Source organism: Lepidochelys olivacea, assembly GCF_965140295.1.
Source record: "Lepidochelys olivacea isolate rLepOli2 genome assembly, chromosome: 25".
Lineage (NCBI taxonomy): Eukaryota > Metazoa > Chordata > Testudines > Cheloniidae > Lepidochelys > Lepidochelys olivacea.
In genome coordinates, this window is record NC_140435.1 from 6,882,022 (window position 1) to 6,900,997 (window position 18,976).

General features: G+C 58.8%; 1 protein-coding gene across 3 annotated transcripts; it reads left to right on the forward strand.

Annotated features, from left to right (window-relative positions):
- The first annotated feature begins 3,450 nt into the window (after positions 1-3,450).
- SMIM24 (small integral membrane protein 24) lies at positions 3,451-10,996 on the forward strand. 3 transcript variants are annotated; one of them, XM_084614736.1, is made up of 4 exons: positions 3,452-3,692; positions 4,106-4,241; positions 7,789-7,827; positions 9,610-10,996. In XM_084614736.1, the coding sequence occupies exons 1-4, from the start codon at positions 3,629-3,631 to the stop codon at positions 9,704-9,706; spliced, it is 336 nt and encodes a 111-aa protein (XP_084470862.1). In that variant the 5' UTR covers positions 3,452-3,628; the 3' UTR covers positions 9,707-10,996. The 3 variants fall into 3 exon arrangements, with proteins under 3 accessions (XP_084470864.1, XP_084470862.1, XP_084470863.1); XM_084614737.1 differs by having other exon boundaries at positions 3,453-3,692; positions 9,613-10,996; XM_084614738.1 differs by lacking the exon at positions 7,789-7,827 and having other exon boundaries at positions 3,451-3,692; positions 9,613-10,996.
- Positions 10,997-18,976: the final 7,980 nt, after the last annotated feature.

Sequence of the window (18,976 nt, forward strand, 5' to 3'; positions counted from 1 at the left end):
CTCTTTCTCAGGCTCTCGTGTCTCTCACAGTCCTCTTGCTCTCTCGGACTCAGCTCCAATCCCATCCATCTCCGATCCCCCGATGGGGAACCCGATCGTGAAGACCCCCGTCTGGTCGGGGACAGGAGTCTTGGGAATGCCTGGCTACTACTCCAGCTGCTCCCAGATCCTGCTATAGCCCCATTTGGGTCAGGAATCTCCTGGTCATCCTCCTCCAGCTGCATGATTAACTGTGCTTTGGTGAACTTTCCAATGCTCAACCCTTCCTTTCTGCACAGGGTTACAATGTCCTTCTTAAGGAGATGGTGACAGGCCATCACTCCGCTCTTCCCAAGTTGTCATGGACTCACAGGCCTGTGTGCTCTCAGCTCCCCATGGTTTCCAGGGAGAACGCCTAGTGTGCCAGCCCTTCTCGAGGTCACCACCTCTTTGCCAGCATCGAGCTGCAGACGCCTCCGGCCCGGGACCATTCGCTGCAATCCCCAGGGGAACACTGTTACTGCGAAAGTCCTTCTCTCTCCCAGGGACAAGCTGCAGGCTCCTTTGCCCCCGAGACTGCTCACCGCAGTTCCCAGGGGGACCCCATTACTGCACAGTCCTTCTCGCTGGTCACACATTCCCAGGGGTTAACCACCCCCTGAAAGCGCTCCTCTCTGAGCCTTCAGCACGCCTGGTCCTTGTCAATCCCCCTTTGTTTTACTGCTCCCCAGTCAGTTACTGCAGGAAGTGCCATCCACGGGGTGCAGTACATCCCACCGCTGACACCAGTTGTCATGGAGTCCCTGGGCGATGCTCTGGAACTGCTCCCTACGAAGCCAGGCAGGACTCTGGTGAAGTCTCCTCTCTGAGAGCAGCCTGTCTCCAGGGCAAGAAGCTCACATGGCTTCCACCTTCCTGGGTCTGACCTCGGAGCATTCAGCATCCTCTGCCCCTCCGTGCGCTTCCCACAGCGAGTCCACCCAGGCGGGGTCCTGGGGAAGCCAGAGGGTCCTGCCCCCCAACTTCTCAGCCAGCCAGTAAAACAGAGGTTTATTAGATGACAGGAACATGGTCTAAAACAGAGCTTGTAGGTGTAGAGAACAGGACCCCTCAGCTGGGTCCATTTTGGGGGGCAGTGAGCCAGACAACCACGTCTGCACTTCACTCCATGTCCCAGCCAGCCCCAAACTGAAACTCTCTCCAGCCCCCCCTCCTCTGGGCTTTGTCCCTCTCTGGGCCAGGAGGTCACCTGATTCCTTTGTTCTCCAACCCTTTAGCTCTCAACTTGCAGGGGGGAAGGGCCCAGGCCATCAGTGGCCAGGAAAGAGGGTGTCGGCCATTCTCTGTGTCCAGACCCCTGCACACACCTGCCCTCTAGGGCTCTGCAACGATCATACACCCTTATCCCACCACCTAGATACTAAAGAACTGAAGAGGGGAAACTGAAAAGGAGGACTTGTGGCACCTTAGAGACTAACCAATTTATTTGAGCATAAGCTTTCGTGAGCTACAGCTCACTTCATCGGATGAAACTGAGGCACCCCCACAATATTAGAGGAAACATTAAGAACAGTCCCGCTTCGTCACAGGGCCTCAGAGAAGGGGCAGAGCAGGGGTGTTCGGTTTTGGGTTTTGTGTGATTAGGAGGTTGGCAACCTTACTGTCTGTACCAGCCTGTTGCAGGGGAAAGACCCTTCCAGGAATAACCAAAGGGGAGATACTCCACGAGGGCTCCAGGTTGGGCTTTGCCGCAGAAGCAGGAGCCAGGTGCATGGGGCTTGCTCTGGGGGAGGGGGTGTCGCTTGGCCGGAAGATACTGCTTCCCGGCCAGCCAGTGGCCAAATGCCCATTGGCCTCAGTGGGACCAGGAGTTTGCCCTTTGCTCCTGGTGATGTGGGATGCAAGTTCCAGCACTTCCCCCTGCCCCCCTGTGATGAGATGCCCTGGCCCCAGTGCCAGCATGGGCCAGAGGCCAACTCCTCCCAAAGGGGCGGGGTGCTCAGAAGACGCCCAGCGTTTATTTCTGACTGTACTTTGGCACCGTTGGCATGGCTACCTCGGGGCACTTGGCGGCCACATCAAAGTCCAAACTGCAGCAGGCTGGCTGGCTGTCTGCCCCCATGCCACCCCCCTCCCCAAGGGGCACAGCTTCCTGCCACAGGGATGGGTCTGAGCTCCCCAGGACCGGCTGCCACCTCCCATTGCCCTCGGCCCACAGTTGAAGACTCAGCCCCCAAACCAAGGGGCCCACGGGCTGGGAGAACATATGGGGAGAGGGGGGACAGACAAAGGGGGCAGCACGTGCCATCCCTTGGCTGCAGACTTGGTGCCCCAAAGGGGGCATCACCGTGGGTCTGGGTGCGAAGGGGGAAACCCTCCATAGCTGGGGTGTGTGTGTGTCTATGGCTTTGTTTTGATTGGACTTTCTCTGCTGATTGGCTGTTTGCTCAGCTTCACCCCACTCCTGCTCCTCTGTCCCTCTCCTCCCCTGCCCCCCGAGCTGATCCCCTCTGCGGCACTTCCCCACCCCTGGATCATGCCGCTGCTGGGTTCGACCGTTGCCCCCGACGGGTCTGTTTGCTCTGTTCCCAGGGGGCCACACCACGATCAGCGTGACGAACGCTGAGTGGGGTTTGCATGCACAAGTGAGGGGTGCTAACCGGGCATCGCTAAGGGAAGTTGGCACTCAGTCTCTGGCCAGCGTGAGTCACCCCAGGGCACCCAGATAACACCATTAATGTTTAGTACAATCGATGCGTCACATGAACCCAGGGTGGTGAAAGGCCCCCGCTCCCTGGAGAGCTGAGCTGTCCCCCCCAGCAGTCACCTCTTTGCGGCTCCCCTGGTGGGAGGAGGGGTACAGCACCTGAGGGTGGCTGCTACCTCGCCAGCCCCCTGGGTATTGAACCGGGGACCTTGGGGGCGAAGAGCATGAGCGGCTGCAGCTTGAGCTACAGAGCCAGGGCCTGTCCCTGCCACCTGCCCCTGGGGCTCAGGAGCAGAGCTGGCCGCTTGGCTCCCCCTGACCAGCGGGGTGCACAGGGCTGGGAGGAGGGGACTGTGTGAGCAGCTAGAGGGAGCGGCTTTGCCTCCCCGGGGGGGTCTGCCCTCGTTCTGGCCGAGCCATGGACAGCCCCCATTCGCTCCTCAGGGCAGCTCAGATGGGGGTCTCCAGTATCCTGGACCGTGCCCCCCCTGGCTAGGACAAACGCTGCCCAGTTGGTTGGCCTGCGGAGTGTTTTCCGGCCGGAACTGACCGTGTCACATGCATGGCACATTTCGGGTTGGCTGAGCTGGCGTTAGGCAGCAAATAAACGATTTGCCTGAAAAATTTCAGCCAGCTCTCTGTGCAGGGCCTGGCCTGGAACCTGGGATTTTCTCTGCTTCCTCCTCTGTCTCGGCTGCCTGCAAAGGGTTAAAGGAATCTGGTTGCCATGGTACCTTTAAAACACAAGTTGGCATTTGCCCTCTTGAGCACAATAAACCCACTGGCTGGCGTCCCTGAGCCATCAGACGGGCTGTTCCCCACACTGGCTGTGGGCTCTGTCTGCTGGGACAGCCGCTAGCCTCACGCAATCCCCGTGCCGCCCCTGGGTTGGGACAGCACCTGGTGCCCGGGAACAGGCAGCCACCGCGTGAGCCGGGCATCATGTCTCCTCTGCGCGCTGTTCTCTTCTCCCTGTTCTTCATCGCCTCCTCGCAGGCCCAGGACGGTAGGGACGCCCCTGCCCAGCTGAGACCGAGGTGGGGGGTGGGAGAGCATGGGGTGGGCAGCCTGGCAGGAGGGGAGCAGGAAATGGGTCTGAACCGGGCCCGTCCCTGCCTCTCTGGGCCCCAGGCACGGGCTCCCTGGCCTCATCTCTGTGCTGGGGGGTGGGGGGCTTTGGGAAGTCTGCAGGGCTGGGACTGCTGGAGCAAGCAGGGCTGTGGGGTGCTGGAGACACCCTGGGAGGGTCAGTCCCCGCAGATCACTACTGCGGCCCATGAGTAGAGCTGGAGGCTGAAGCCCCTGAGGCAATCACTGAAGCAATCCAGGGACCCCCCTTGGGCACCAGCTTCCCCCGATCCAGCTGCAGCTCCCTCTCCGGGCCCTTTCCAGAACGAGTCTTTCCCTTTGGCTTGGCAGGCACAGTGCAGGGCACCACTGCGGGCTCCAGGATGCTGCAGCCCTGGCTGGTGGGGCTGACGGCCGTCGTGGTCTTCCTCTTCATCGTTGCCATGCTGATGATCATCAACAGAGTCTGGTGCTACAAGAAGCGCAGGTGGGCTCCCTGTCTGACGGGGCATAGGCCACAAGACCCTCCCCTCGGCCCAATCCTGCGTGGTGCAGAGCGCCTGCCGCTCTCCTGGGCCCTCTGGCCCCCTCACCTGCTCTCCACTGTCACTGACTGGGGTGGTCTGAGACCACAAAGAGCTGTGACCGGCAGGCAGTGCTGGTTAGACTAGTGTAGATTGCGGGGGCAGGGGCTGGGAGTCAGGACTCCTGGGTTCTCCTGCCAGCTCTGGGAGGGGAGTGGGATCTAGTGGTTGGAGCAGGGTGGGCAGGCAGTCAGGGCTCCTCGATTCCATTCCTAGCTGTGCTAGTGACAGGCCTGGGGCAAATGACTTTACTTGCCGTGGGCAGGTGCCTGTCCCGCTCTGTGCCTCCGTTTCCCCATCTATATGAAGAGTGTAACAGAGCTTCTTGCCCCCCAGGAGGCTGGGAGAATGGGTGCTGTAGGCAATGTCCACACAGCACCGGGACGCTCTATGCGATCGCTAATCATATTTGTAAAACATTTTTGAGATCCTTGAACAAAATGTGTTGTCACAGGGCACAATGCATCAGCTCCCTGTCATCTTGGGAGTGGAGCCCGCTGCCTGGTGAAGGTCACCCTCCCCTCTGGTGTCTCCAGGGCTGGAATCAGCAGTTTGGTGCTTATCTGTGGCTTGTTCCACATATCAGGACACACCTGGGCTCTGCATTCTGCTCATACTGCTGCCTCAGGGAGCACGGGGCACAGAGTGTGTACAAAGTACCAAGTCCCTGCTGCGCCAGGCTATTGCAGGCAAAATGGGCAGTGCCACCTGTAGTGAAGGTGGCCTAATGTTTTCCATTATCAGCCCCTGTTTTCAGCTGCTCATAACGTTGACAAATTTTACCAGTTTGGGCTGAAATTTTCCAGCTGGGTCTCAGTGTCGGGCTTGATACAGTCCAGCCTTTCTGAGAACAAGGTTGGGGAAATTAGGTGGTTTTGCCAGGGTCCTTCCTGCCCGTTCCTTTGAAGAACTCCAGCGCCTCCATGCTCTGGCACAGGAACATAAACACCTGGCAGGGGTACGATCCTTGGTTCAGCGAGGTGCCTTTTGCTGTGCCCATGAAAACTCATCCGGCTTTGGCCAAGTTTTTGCCATTTGCACATGCTCAGGAGAGCTTGCAGGAAGCTCGCTGCTGAAGTCTCTAACCATTCCAGCTGCACTGAACGTGCTCCAGGCTCACAGAGCCTGAGCTCTGGACAAGCGGCAGCAGGAAGGCGGGCTGGGAGGGAGCCAGCAGGACACGGTGGATTCTAGTCCTGTCTCTCCCCCAGCCTCAGTTAATAATTCTGTGCACGTCACAGCACCTGTCAGAGGCAGGCAAGTACCAGGCCCCGTCCTGTTTTGCGGAGGGGGAACATCAGGCAGAGCCGTCTCTAGTCGAGTGTCACCCACACAGCGACTGGCCTTTCCGAGCAACCAGCCTGAATGGAAGTGCTTGGCTGTGGTGTCTGCACACACTAGACCAGGGGTCTCAACCTTTGTGGGATCACGACCCCTCTGTAAATGGCTATGACTTGTTGTGACCCAGTAAATAGGCCGGGGATGGAGGCCCCGGGTGGTTTCAGTTGGATCTTGCCCCGCCCCAGCACTCACCCCACAGTGCTGTGCTGTGGGGCTGCCCGGGCTTGGCTCTCAGCTCTGGGGGTTGCAAGATTTGGCCCCGTGCCCCTGACTGGTGTGAATGGAGCTGTGCCCCGGCTCACGGGATGGCAGTTCCACTCACTCAGATTTGGCCTGCCCGGGCTCCTGGCGTCATGACAGCTGGGCCAAACCTGAGTGACCCTGGAACCCCGGAGTTGCAGTGCCTGGAGCAGGGGGTGAGCCCAGCCAGCCCCGTGGGACCGGAGCCACAGGAGCTGCCAGGCCACCCTCTGAAACATTCTGGCGACCCGATTTCGGGTCCCGATCCATGGGCTGAGAACCCCTGATCTAGATGATATTCCTTTGGAGAGCCAGGAGCAGCACCCACCATTCCAGCTTCCCTTCATTCTTCTTCTGGCTTGCAAATAGTTGTGTGAGCCACTAGCAGGTGCCCTCACATGACTGGTCCAGATGGAGGATAACAACTTACTACCTCAGCTAGCTTCCCTACTCCTTAAGTTTAAGTAGCAGAGGATCTGTGCTGTGGATCTAAAGGTCCTGGGTGGCAGCCCTGTTTGTGGCTCTCTGGGGGACGGTTGTTATGATCATGCATGATGAAGTTTCCGCTTTTATTTAACTTCATCCCCCTGGAGCATTCACACCGGGGGTACAGCTGGTCAGAAATGAGAATTTCAGGTAGCAGAAAATGGCAAAGTGCCGGATTTGTTCTCATTCCATGTCAGAATGAGAACGAAACCTTTCCAAATTTGTCACCCCAAACCACCCAAGAGAGTGGCCCCACCCAGAAAACCCACTGCTGCGGGCACTTCCCTGGGATGTGGGAATCCCAGCTGTAGGTCCCTGTTCTGCCTAATTTGGAGCAGGGACTTGACCCTGGCTCTCCTCCATCACAGATAAGCACCCCCGCCCCACTAAGCTAGCCTTCACATTGGGGTGAGGGCTGCTCCCTAGCCAGAAATTCCAGCCTGGACCCAAGACACTTTCCGTGAAAGTTTGTCAAAACGGAAACGTTTCTGTGAAACATTTTGGTTTTGATGAGTTGGCCGTTTCTAACACCCCCCCAGCCCGCCCTCACCACCATTTTGTTGAAAAATACCAAGCCAGCTCTAATGACAATACAGCCTTTCCCAACCGGATGACGCGCTGTTTGCCCTCCAGGACCCCCTGCCTCATTCAGCGTCCCGGACGGACAGTGAAGGAGGCAGAGGCCTGAAAGAGGAGAATGGCTCTTTTCGTGTGTGTAAGACACTGGACAGAGACCCCCGAGAGCTGGCTCCTGTGTGCCGTTAGCAAGGGGGCTGAATTAAGGTGGCCTGGCCTGGCCGATTGTTGCGCTGGCATGTCTTAATTCAAGCACAGCTGAGGGGAAAACAGAAATACCTTCATGGGAAAAGGTTTGTATTTTTCAGCTGGCTTGGATGGCTCTCGTCAATTTCACTCATGAAACTGACCCCTCCCCTGGGCTGGAGAGGCAGCAACTGGGGGCACTCCCCCCTGGCCGACCCACAGCTGTGGGAGCTGGCGAGGCAGAGAGCTCTGAGGGGACGGCTGAGCACCTGGGCTCTCTGCCCTTGGGGGCTTCTGGCAGTTTCTCTGGCAGAGAGTGAAAGCGGACAAGAGCCACTGGTGGGCAGCCAGGCACGGAAACATCCATTTTCCCGCTGGGAAATCAAGAAAGTTCAGCAAAACGGACAGTTGCTTGTGGACCCTGGCTCAGAGAAAAAGGGTTCCACCAACTGCATTTCTGAGCGCCCGACTGGGCATTGGGGTGGGCGCGCGCTTTTTCCAGAGCTGGGCGGGGGCCCCGTGGTACCAAGGCTCGCTGAAGTCAGGGGGAAGCCTCCTGTTGGCGCTGGCTGGGGCTCCTCAGGCCCCTCTGACTCCCTGTCCCCCTTGCTCTTTTCTCAGGAATGAGGAAGAGCCGCTGGAAGAACCTGCCCAATCCAGGTAGAGCGTCCGCCTCTCTGGCTGCAGCCCCGGCGCAGCGACATTTTGGGGGTTCTGTGGGGTTTATGCCCCCCCATTTTCACTGGCTACAACGACTCGGGTGGCAGGGCAGGGCTGAGCAGCGCCCGCTCTCCTGGTGCTCACTTCAGCCAGTGCGGGGAGGAGGCAGCGCGGGCTGGTGGCCAAGTGAGCAGCATGGGTGGCCGATGTTCCTGGCTCTGCCGCATGGCCTGAGGCAAGTCCCTGGCCTTCCCTGTGCGTGGATCGGATTGGCCTCCTGCGCTTGGAGATGGAGGGGAAGGCAGGGCAGGACCCGTCGCGGTTGGACTTGGTATCAGTGTAAGAGCTCCTGGTGCCTGCCTCATGTGGTAATTCCCAGCCCTGACAGCGAACCCTGACCTCACCGCTCTGGGGAGGTGCAGCTGGGCCTGGGGGGAAGGGTGGCCTAGTGGTCAGGTGCCGGCCTGGCAATCAGATTATAATTCCCGGCTCTGCTACACCCTCCCTTGGGCCAGACCTCTCTGGGCCTCAGTCCCCATCTGTACAAGGGGGTAACGACCCTGCCCTGCCCCACAGGGGCTGTGAGGGCGAATATGTTGGCGACTGTGGGGTGCCCCAGGCCGATGGGATGGGGCCAGATAAGGGCTCTGGCTGGATCCCTCCCAATTGGGGACCCCCATGAATACCCTGCCCTGCCATATGTTGTGCCTATTGGCCCTATGAAATGGGCTCTGCCCGTGGCTTGGACACGCATCTCCCGGCAACAGGAGCGTCTGTAACATCTAGAGGTCCCAAGTGAGCTCAGATGCCCTGTATGCCAGGGACACCCACGCAGAGCCAGCCCTGCCCAGGGCACTCACAGGCATGACAAAGGCGATGAAGGCAGGGAAGGGAATTGGCAGCAGAGCTGGGAGTAGAGGCCAAGCAGCCAGCAGGGCCCCAGCCACTAAGCAAGCTTGGCTCCCGACAGCAACGCCTGTGTGTGTGTGTTTGTGTGCATACTCGTGTGATTGTGCTCAGGTGTATGCCTGCGTGTGCTCATGCTCGTGTGTGTGGGTACCTGCAGGTGCTCGTGGGTGCGCAGTGGGCTGGGTAGATATAAAAGGTGAGGGCCACTCACAGTGCCTGTCTCAGCTCCTCAGTGGGAACCGTGACAAGCAGGTGCCTTCTCTGAGGGGAGATCTCCACACAGCTGGATTTTGCAGCTGATGGGAACTGGGATTGCTCAGCTGTGTGTCATGCACCCTATACTGCTAATGGCTAGTGAGGATCCTCCTGCTGCTCGGGGTGGAGCTTTACGGAGCAGGAGGCTCTGGGTTCCATCCCCGCTGTGGCCAGCAGTGCAGTGGCAAATGGGAGGCACTAGGTAGCCACTGGCTTGCTGGGATGGGAACAGGCAGATGGAGCTCATTGGACAGCGACCAGCTGGCTCCCTGGCTCTGTGGCGGTCACCCCCTCCCATGATTGACGATTCCCTTCCCGGAGGCACCTCAATGCCCCACTGTTCAGGGCGCCCGCCGCATAGCCAGTGACTGGCCCGGCTCTGCCAAGCGCCGTGTCCATGGGGGATTCTAACGAACGTGTTAAAGCCCCAGTGTGGGCAAGGCAAGCTGTGCTTTGAACACGTGGGAGCGGGGCCCGGGGAGCCAGCGAGCGGCCATTACCCCGAGGGATCCGAACACAGTTTCAGCATCACCCATCGTCCCAGGGACCTGCCCATTCACCCCCCCTCCCAAGCCCTGCCCTGGGACCCCATATTTCCTCGCTGTCTCTCCTGTTCAGCAGGACGGTCTCAAACCCCTACGACAACCTGGTGCTGGAGGAGGACAACGAGGAGGAGCTGAAGGGGATGAAGGAGAATAAAACGACCTCCCTGTGAGGAGCCAGCGAGCCTGGTGGGATGGGAGACCACAGTACCCTGCTGGGCTGCCCGGCACACAAATCAACTCGCTGCTTCCCCGCATCTCTGCCCAGCTCCGCCCGGCCCCTCCCTGTCCCAGCACAGGCGAGCAGCCGGCCTGACCCACCCAGCAGCCTCCCCTGGGCCATGCAGGCTGCCCATGCAGCTGCTCTCTCCTGCGTGCTGCCATGCAGGGCCCAGGGGTGCAGCGGGCACAGACCCCACATCACAACCATGTGCAGGACAGGCCCCCTCTCCCCTTCCCTGGTCGTTCAGCCGCGGGGGTGCGCGGTGCCTTTGTGGAGCAGGGAGCCAGAGCCAGTCCCTGGAGGGGATTCTCCCCCAAAGCCCCCTACCAGGCCCCACCTGTTCACAGGCTGCAGAGTTCCCCCGTCCCTCCCGATGCTGCAGAACTGGGCTCCAGAATCTGTACTTGCATTTACACGAATAACAACGGTAATAAAGGGTTTTGGCCTGTGTGGTTATGAAGAAAAGCCTAAGAGCAGGATGTAGTGAGTTAAGTGTAACTGACACAGAGACGTCCGCCTGAGTGTGCCAAGAGCCTGAGCCCATTGCTCCATAGGCCGCACTTCGGGCGAGCAGATAGCAAGTGTGGGAAATTGGGACATTTTTTTCTCATGGGGGAGGGTACAGTTGCGTATATAAGACAAAGCCCTTAGTGGCGGGATGTCTGGTCACCCTAGATGCACTGGCCCGTGCAGCTCAAGGGGCTTGTGTCAAAGCTGATCATGGGAACACAGCATAAAATAAAGTGAATTTCTAAGCTGAATGAAGAGCTGGGGGCTGGAGTGTTGGTCAGAGCCAGGAAATACCCTCCCCACAGGCTCTTCCACCTGCTGGGCCCCATGCTACACACTGCAGGGTGCATGGTCCTGCCCATTCAACCAGCCAGTCAAGCCCGGACAGCGTCCTAACAGCTCAGCCATCAGAAAGTGACTCCCACTCATGAGTGGGTCAGCTCGGTCCTGCCTGCTTGAGGAAGGGGGGTCCTCAGGAGGGGCTGGGTCCATGCATGTGGCCCATGCAGACCTTGCACGCAGTGTTTTCCCCAGGAATTAAAATTGGGGTGTGGTATTCAAATTTACAGGGAGGGTGGTCAGGGCCGATGAGGGGTGAGACCGTGAGGGTGAAGGGGGGCTGTAAGGCACCATAGTGAAAATGGAAAAATGTTTCATGACCATTTTATTAGATTTTAAAATCATCACACAAATTAAAGTCGGCTACTCAAGCCTTCTATGAAGCACGACATCTACAGCCTTCTTGGTTTCTTGTTATAATTTTGCACAACTCTGTTAATGAACTTCTTGAATGCCATGCGGTCATCTCTGGTGGCTCCTCGCGTGTCCGGTACTTCCACGCCTTCAGCTGATACGCTCATGAGTTCATTCACGGGATCAGGCAGGAGGCCACTTCTTTCAGAACACAAAATTCTATTCAACGAGGAAAAAATATGCTCAGCTGTAGCAGTTGTGACTGGGAGCAGCGGGAGAGGAATTCCTGCTTCTTTCAGCCCAGGAAACAGAGCACGAAGATGGGGTCGAGCCACCAGTGATGATAAAAAAGAAGCTGAAGTCAAATCTCTTCCTCCAGCTTGGGGTGCTGCAGAGACCACAGGGGCTGGGCAGCAGCCGCTGTGACTCCTGGTCAGGGTCTGCCCGGGTGCCAGGATCCGAGCTGGAGGCTGCAGGGGCTGGACTTTGCCCGCTGCGGCGCTGGGCAGCCTGCTGGGGACATTGGCAGAGACTCTGTGAGCGGAGAAGCTGCATCTCAGGAGTATGGACCCCCTGCCAGACGGAGCCCCTTCCTGCCCCGGCCCCAGGGCAATCGGCCCCATCCACGTGCCGTGCCAGACAGAGCCCCTTCCTGCCCCGGCCCCAGGGCAATCGGCCCCATCCACGCGCCCTGCCAGACGGAGCCCCTTCCTGCCCCGGCCCCAGGGCAATCGGCCCCATCCACGCGCCCTGCCAGACGGAGCCCCTTCCTGCCCCGGCCCCAGGGCAATCGGCCCCATCCACGCGCCCTGCCAGACGGAGCCCCTTCCTGCCCTGGCCGCAGGGCAATCGGCCCCATCCGCGCGCTGTGCCAGACAGAGCCCCTTCCTGCCCCGGCCCCAGGGCAATCGGCCCCATCCACGCGCCCTGCCAGACGGAGCCCCTTCCTGCCCCGGCCCCAGGGCAATCGGCCCCATCCACGCGCCCTGCCAGACGGAGCCCCTTCCTGCCCCGGCCCCAGGGCAATCGGCCCCATCCACGCGCCCTGCCAGACGGAGCCCCTTCCTGCCCCGGCCCCAGGGCAATCGGCCCCATCCACGCGCCCTGCCAGACGGAGCCCCTTCCTGCCCCGGCCCTTCAGGATCCGGGTCGGGATTGCAGGCACCAGCCATGCTAGGAAGAGCTGGTTGCACTCTGCCCACACTTCTGCCTCAGGGGCACTTGGGCTTTCCCGGGCAATGTTCCTCGGCCCTGTTGCTGGGACAGCTGAGGGAGGCTGCGTGGGCCCTCGCAACCTCCCCCCATTTCGGTGCTATCTCCGCCCATGAGCCTGCCCCTTTAAACCCAGGGGCAGAACCTTCCCCAGGCTCCCTGATCGCCCAGCCCCAGGCGCACCGAGCGCCTCGACAGCGGGCGTGGGGGACCTACCCCAGCTGCTGCATGCGACCTCTGTCCTGGGTGTGTTTTCGCAGCTAGCGGGGGCGAGGGCCCCTCCTCTGCTGCTCTGCATGCTGGGGGCAGTTGGCTTCAGGAGCCATTTTCCTGCCCCCCCCCCGCCATTGTACCCATCACATATAGCCAGCATTACACCTGTCCCATCCACCCAGTGCTATATTCATCACATATGCACAGGGCATATACCCATCCCATATACCCAGCATTAGACCCATTGCATGTATGTACTGCCTGTACCAGCATTGTGTCCCTCACATAGACCTGTCACATACGCCCAACATTGCTGCGCCAGACCCCCAACAGGAGCAGCATCAGTGGTTTTTGGTCATCTGCCACTCTGCCAGTCCCTGCAGCTTTCACAGCCAGTTCACGTTGCTGCTTGAACCTTTACCACATCTCCCTTGATTGTGAGGAGGGACGGGCCTCACCGCGGGCGTTTTAGAATCATGGAATCATAGAATATCAGGGTGGGAAGGGACCTCAGGAGGTATCTAGTCCAACCCCCTGCTCAAAGCAGGACCAATCCCCAACTAAATCATCCCAGCCAGGGCTTTGTCAAGCCTGACCTTAAAAACCTCTAAGGAAGGAGATTCCACCACCTCCCGTCATGTACGGTATCGATAGACAAATTATGAACGGCGACGTCTGACAGTTTATGTGCTTCTTTCAGCTTTAGATGTGAAGTTATGACTCTTGGCCACAGCTTCGTACCGCACACGTGTGTTGTGTTCCCAGCTGATGCCCCCAGCTGGAGCTCCATCAGGGCTAGCCGGCTCTGTGTTGGGGGCCCAGTGGGCCACGCCACTCTCCCAGCGGGCCATTGAAGAGACTCCTCCTGCCCAGTCGGGCCTGTCCTGTGGATGCTTCAGTCAGCAAGGAGCCAAGGGCCACCCCCTGTGATTCAGCAAACCGCGCAGGACATGTGACCTAAGGATCCATCTTTTCCCACTAAATTTCCATGCTCATGTGACCCTGGACTCCATGTTGGGCCAGTCAGTTTCCATGCACCTGGGTTGGGCCAGACATTGCAAGCGGTGACTGAGGACCTGCCAATCTTATGGAAGTTACCAGATAGACCTTACAAGCCAGGCATCTTGTCCATTGCTGCACAACCCTGCTGTAAGGACTTTGCAAGCGGTTGTCTGCGTGTGAGCTATTAACCATTTATAACGCGTTTCGTCTTAATAAAGCTTCCGTTAGTTCAGTAAGGCTTGGCTGACAGTGTGATATTTGGGTAGGATCTGAGATACATGTTGACCCAGGGGTAAGTCTCTGATCATTTGCAATTAGTAGCACCTCACATATGGTTAGGGCCCTACCAAACTCATGGCTGCGAAAAACTTGTCCCAGACCATGAAATCTGGCTATTGTGTGTGTGTGTGTGTGGGGGGGGGCACGGTATTGACACCCGTACGTCTGCACAGCTGCCGGTGGCTGCTCTGCCTTCAGAGCTGGGTGTCCGGCCAGCAGCTGCCGCTCTCCAGCCGCCCAGCTGTGAAGGGAGCGCAGAAGTAAAGGTGACACTATCATGACACCGCCCCCCCCGCACAATAGCCTTGAGACCCCCTTTGGGGTTGGGACCCCCCAATTTGCGACACGCTGACGCACGGGCGTTACGTGTTTATATTTTTAATGCATATTCATGATTTGTGACAACATCCTGACATTTCAGATTTAAATATCAGACACTGTGAAATTCAAGATTTTTAAAATGTTGCGGCTGTGAAACTTACCAGAATGGCCCATGAATTAGGCAGGGCCCATCACATGGTGAACTGGGTTTTCAGTGATCTCTCACTGTCATAAATATAAAGGGAAAGGTAAACACCTTTAAATCCCTCCTGGCCAGAGGAAAAACCCTTTCACCTGTAAAGGGTTAAGAAGCTAGGATAACCTCGCTGGCACCTGACCACAATGACCAATGAGGGGACGAGATACTTTCTGTGACAAAGTGGGACTGTTCTTAATGTTTCTTCCGAATATTGTGGGGGTGCCTCAGTTTCCCCTCTGCAGTTCTTAAGTATCTAGGGGGTGGGGATAAGGGTGTATGATCATTGCAGAGCCCTAGAGGGCAGGTGTGTGCAGGAGTCTGGACACAGAGGATGGCCGACACCCTGTTTCCTGGCAACTGATGGCCTGGGCCCTTCCCCCCTGCAAGGTGAGAGCTAAAGGGTTGGAGAACAAAGGAATCAGGTGACCACCTGGCCAGGGAAAGGAACAAAGCCCAGAGGAGGAGGGGCTGGAGGGAGTTTCAGTTTGGGGCTGGCTGGGACATGGAATGAAGGGAAGACGTGGTTGTCTGGCTCACTGCCCCCCAAAATGGACCCAGCTGAGGGGTCCCGTTCTCTGCACCTACAAGCTCTGTTTTAGACCATGTTCCTGTTGTCTAATAAAACTCTGTTTTACTGGCTGGCTGAGAGTCACGTCTGACTGCGAAGTTGGGGGGCAGGACCTTCTGGCTTCCCCAGGAGCCCCGCCTGAGCGGACTTGCTGTGGGAAGCGCACGGAGGGGCAGAGGATGCTGAATGCTCCGAGGTCAGGCCCAGGAAGGTGGAAGCTGTGTGAGCTGTGTCCTGAAGACAGGCTGCTCACAGGAAGGCGACTGCCCCAGAGTCCTGACTGGCTTCATGGGGGGCAGTTCCAGAGCATCGCCCAGGGACTCCGTGACACTTTCAAAGATGGAGGGGGGGAGAAACAAAGGTTCTCTCGGTCTGTGTGTTGTTTTTGCCGGGACCAGAGCAGGAATGCAGGTCAGAACCGCTGTAAAGGGCTTATAAGCAATCTAGTTAGATATGCGTTAGATTCTGTTTTGTTTAAATGGCTGATAAAATAAGCTGTGTTGAATGGAATGTATATTCCTGTTTTTGTGTCTTTTGTGTCTTCAAAAAGTTAAGGTTTTGCCTAGAGGGATTCTCTGTTTTGAATCTGATTACCCTGTAAGGTATTTACCATCCTGATTTTACAGAGGTGATTCTTTTACCTTTTCTTCAATTAAAATTCTGCTTTTAAGAACTTGATTGCTTTTTCATTGTTCTTAAGATCCAAGGGTTTGGGTCTGTGTTCACCTATGCAAATTGGTGAGGATTTTTATCAAGCCTTCCCCAGGAAAGGGGGTGTAGGGTTTGGGAGGATTTTTGGGGGAAAGACGTTTCCAAGCGGGCTCTTTCCCTGCTATATATTTGTTAGACGCTTGGTGGTGGCAGCAATAAAGTCCAGGGGCAAAAGGTAAAATAGTTTGTACCTTGGGGAAGTTTTAACCTAAGCTGGTAAAAATAAGCTTAGGGGGTTTTCATGCAGATCCCCACATCTGTACCCTAGAGTTCAGAGTGGGGAAGGAACCTTGACACTCACTTTATTAGACATGGTTGGATGGGAGCCAAGGGCTGGAAGGCCCGAGGAGGATGGTGTTTGGCTGCTGGTTAACCAGTGTGGTGCTATAGAAGCTCTTCTGTTACTGGCTTGGTGAAGTTAATTACAGCAGCGAGCACCAGCTGCCCTAGTGCTTTCCGTCTGCCCTGAGTGTGGCGTTCTCAGCCTGGCCCAGACCAGGCACCCGGGCACAATGATTAATAATAGCACTGAGCCGGTCTCACCTACATTCGCCAGGGGTGTTTCTCGCGGCTTTTTGCAGAGCTCAGCAACTCCCGAGCTTGTTGCGCAGGGATAAAGAAACATGGGAGGGCCACACACACACGCGCACACACACACAGACACGTATGTTTTGGGTGGCTGGAAGCCAAGAGCCTCCCATGAGCCCAGGACTCCAGGAGCTGGAGCTTTGAGCCGAAGGCTGAGTACCACAGTCCTGGAGATCAACTTGTGATAAACTCTGTGTGAGTGGGGGCAGGAATAGCGGGGGGGGGGGGGCAGCAATGGGAGGGGAATGATTGGTCAGGACTAAACATCACTAAGATTGCTGTTGTGGTGGTGACCCAAGGTTTATCAGCAGGGGAAGCTGCAGGGCAGGCGCTGTGTGTGTGTGTGTGTGTGCGCGCGTGTGTGCGTGTGTGTGCGTGTGTGTGTGTGTTGCGGGGGGCGCTGCAGGGCAGGCGCTGTGTGTGTGTGTGTGTGTGTGTTGCGGGGGGGCGCTGCAGGGCAGGTGCTGTGTGTGTGTGTGTGTGTGTGTTGCGGGGGGGTGCTGCAGGGCAGGCGCTCTGTGTGTGTGTGCGTGTGTGTGTGTGTGTTGCGGGGGGGGCGCTGCAGGGCAGGCGCTCTGTGTGTGTGTGTGTGTTGCGGGGGGGCGCTGCAGGGCAGGTGCTGTGTGTGTGTGTGCGTGTGTGTGTGTGTGTTGCGGGGGGGCGCTGCAGGGCAGGCGCTCTGTGTGTGTGTGCGTGTGTGTGTGTGTGTTGCGGGGGGCGCGCTGCAGGGCAGGTGCTGTGTGTGTGTGTGTGTGTGTTGCGGGGAGGGGGGGCGCTGCAGGGCAGGCGCTGTGTGTGTGCTTGTGTGCATGTGTGTGTGTGTGTTGCGGGGAGGGGGGGCGCTGCAGGGCAGGCACTGTGTGCGTGCGTGTGTGTGTGTGCGTGTGTGTGTGTGTGTGCGTGTGCGTGTGTGCGTGTGTGTGTGTCTCGGAGGTGCGACTGCACTGAGGGGAGCCAGACCGGTGTTAGCCCGGCTAGAAACGAGCCGTGTGGATGCAGTGGCATGGACCTGGCATGGGCCAGCGCTGCGAGTTCCTCGCCGGGCCTGGCAGACTGTACGGCGGCACCGGGGTCCAAACTGCTATTTTGAGCTGCACCAGCTGGCTGAGCGCTCCCGCGGGCAGCTCTGCCCGGTACGTCTGGCCTGGGCCTGCCGTCTGGCCTGTGCCATGGGAGATGCCCCGGACGGGGGTAACAGGGGCTGCGGGTCGGGACTGAGGAGCTTTGGCAGAGCTGCATGGCGGAAAGGGCCGGGTTTGGCGGTGGGTGTGTGTGAGGGCAGGTTTATACTGCAGCTGCCCGCGCTGTGCTGTGCCCGGCTGGCCCCAGCCCCTCAGCGCAGAGAGCGGAGCCCCCAGGGCCTCCCGGCCCCTTGCGCCACTCGCCCCATGCCGGGGGCCTGCTCAGCCAGTGCCCCGCTCCCCGCCCTCGGAGCCTGAGCGAGGGAGGCCGGGGCTGGGAGAACTGAGGCCCCCTGTTCATTGTTAGCCCAAAGGACGAGACGCGGGTGACAGGGCCTGGATTGTCACACGGCTCCAGGCTGTGCAAGAAACAGGAGATGCTGTGGGAAGGGACCGGGGCTAAGGGGCTACCCCACTGGGCCTGGGCATGGCTCCAGGGCTGCACCAGAGGGGCAAAACTGGGGTGTCTGAAATCAGGCCTGATTGGGGGCCAAACCCCAAGGAGAGGCTGGTTAATTCCACCCCTTGCCGGGCTGGGGCGGGGGGACTTACCATCGTGGCTGCGGTGGAAGGTTTGTGGCTGTGACGCCAGATGCTGATTCTCCAGCGGGGCCCTGGCCCATGTTCGCTGCCCCAGCGCCGACGCTGGGGGGAGACACACGTGATCCTGCTCTGCCTTCCTTTCCCTCCTGTGCCCACCGCCCTCCTCTCCCTTGGTGCTCGCTCGCTCGGCTTCGCCCCGCTCCTGAGGCCGGCCGTACCGCAGGGCACAGCCCAGCGAGGCCCACGGACAGAGAGGGACCTGGCCAGCCCTGACTGCGGAGGTGAGCTGGGGACCGGAGCAAGAGCTGCCGTGGCCGACCTGGCAGGCCAGAGCGTCCGTCTGTGCCTGACCAGCCGCCCTGGCGCCCAAGAACCGGCCGAAAGCCGCCTCCCCCAGCTTCGCTCCCCCTTGTCTTTGCTCCCTTCCAGCTGCTTTGCAGACTGTGATGCTCCTTCAGAATGGCCCCATCCTCTGCAGCAAGACGGCTTGTGGACTGACCTTGTAACCTCCCCCTGAGCCAGGGTCAATGCTCGTGATCCCGTTTCGGGTCTCTGCTTTTTGTGGGTTTCAGGCAATACCCTGCTGGCCTTTGTGACTGTCTCTGCCTCGGTGCTGGGTTCCTGCTACCAACCCTGGGCTCCGCTGGCACCGGTTAATGCTGGACGGTGCCTGGGGTGCGGGAACACCTCCGACTCTTTGGGCCCCTTTATTGCAATTAATTAACACAGCAGGGCCGAGGCAGCAGGGCGCTGTGTCGCCAGGGGCCCGAACTGGCTGGATCAGAGCAGATGTGCCAGAGGTGCGGGGCTCACAGGGTCAGGCCAGGACACAACCCTGCCCGGACCACCATCTGCAGGGAGAGGCTGGGGGGTCTCATGCCACCATTGTGCCCCCCCACCCCGACCCCCATTGGTCTGGTCCCTGCAGTGCTGGCAGAATCCCTGGGCTGGCCTGTACCAGCCTGACATCAAAGTGGGGCATTGGGGGGGTCTGGGTGGCATGGTATCTCTGTCAGTGCCCATAATCCCCGCTGAGCCGCCCGCTCCTGATCAGGCCGGGCCTCACTGTTGCATGTGAACCCTGCAGGGCTGTGGACATGGCATGGGGAGCCCCGGGCACCTCCCTGCTGTGGGATCGGCATGGGGGAGCCCCGGGCACCTGCCCACCGTGGGGTCTGCATGGGGATCTCCTGGGGGCTG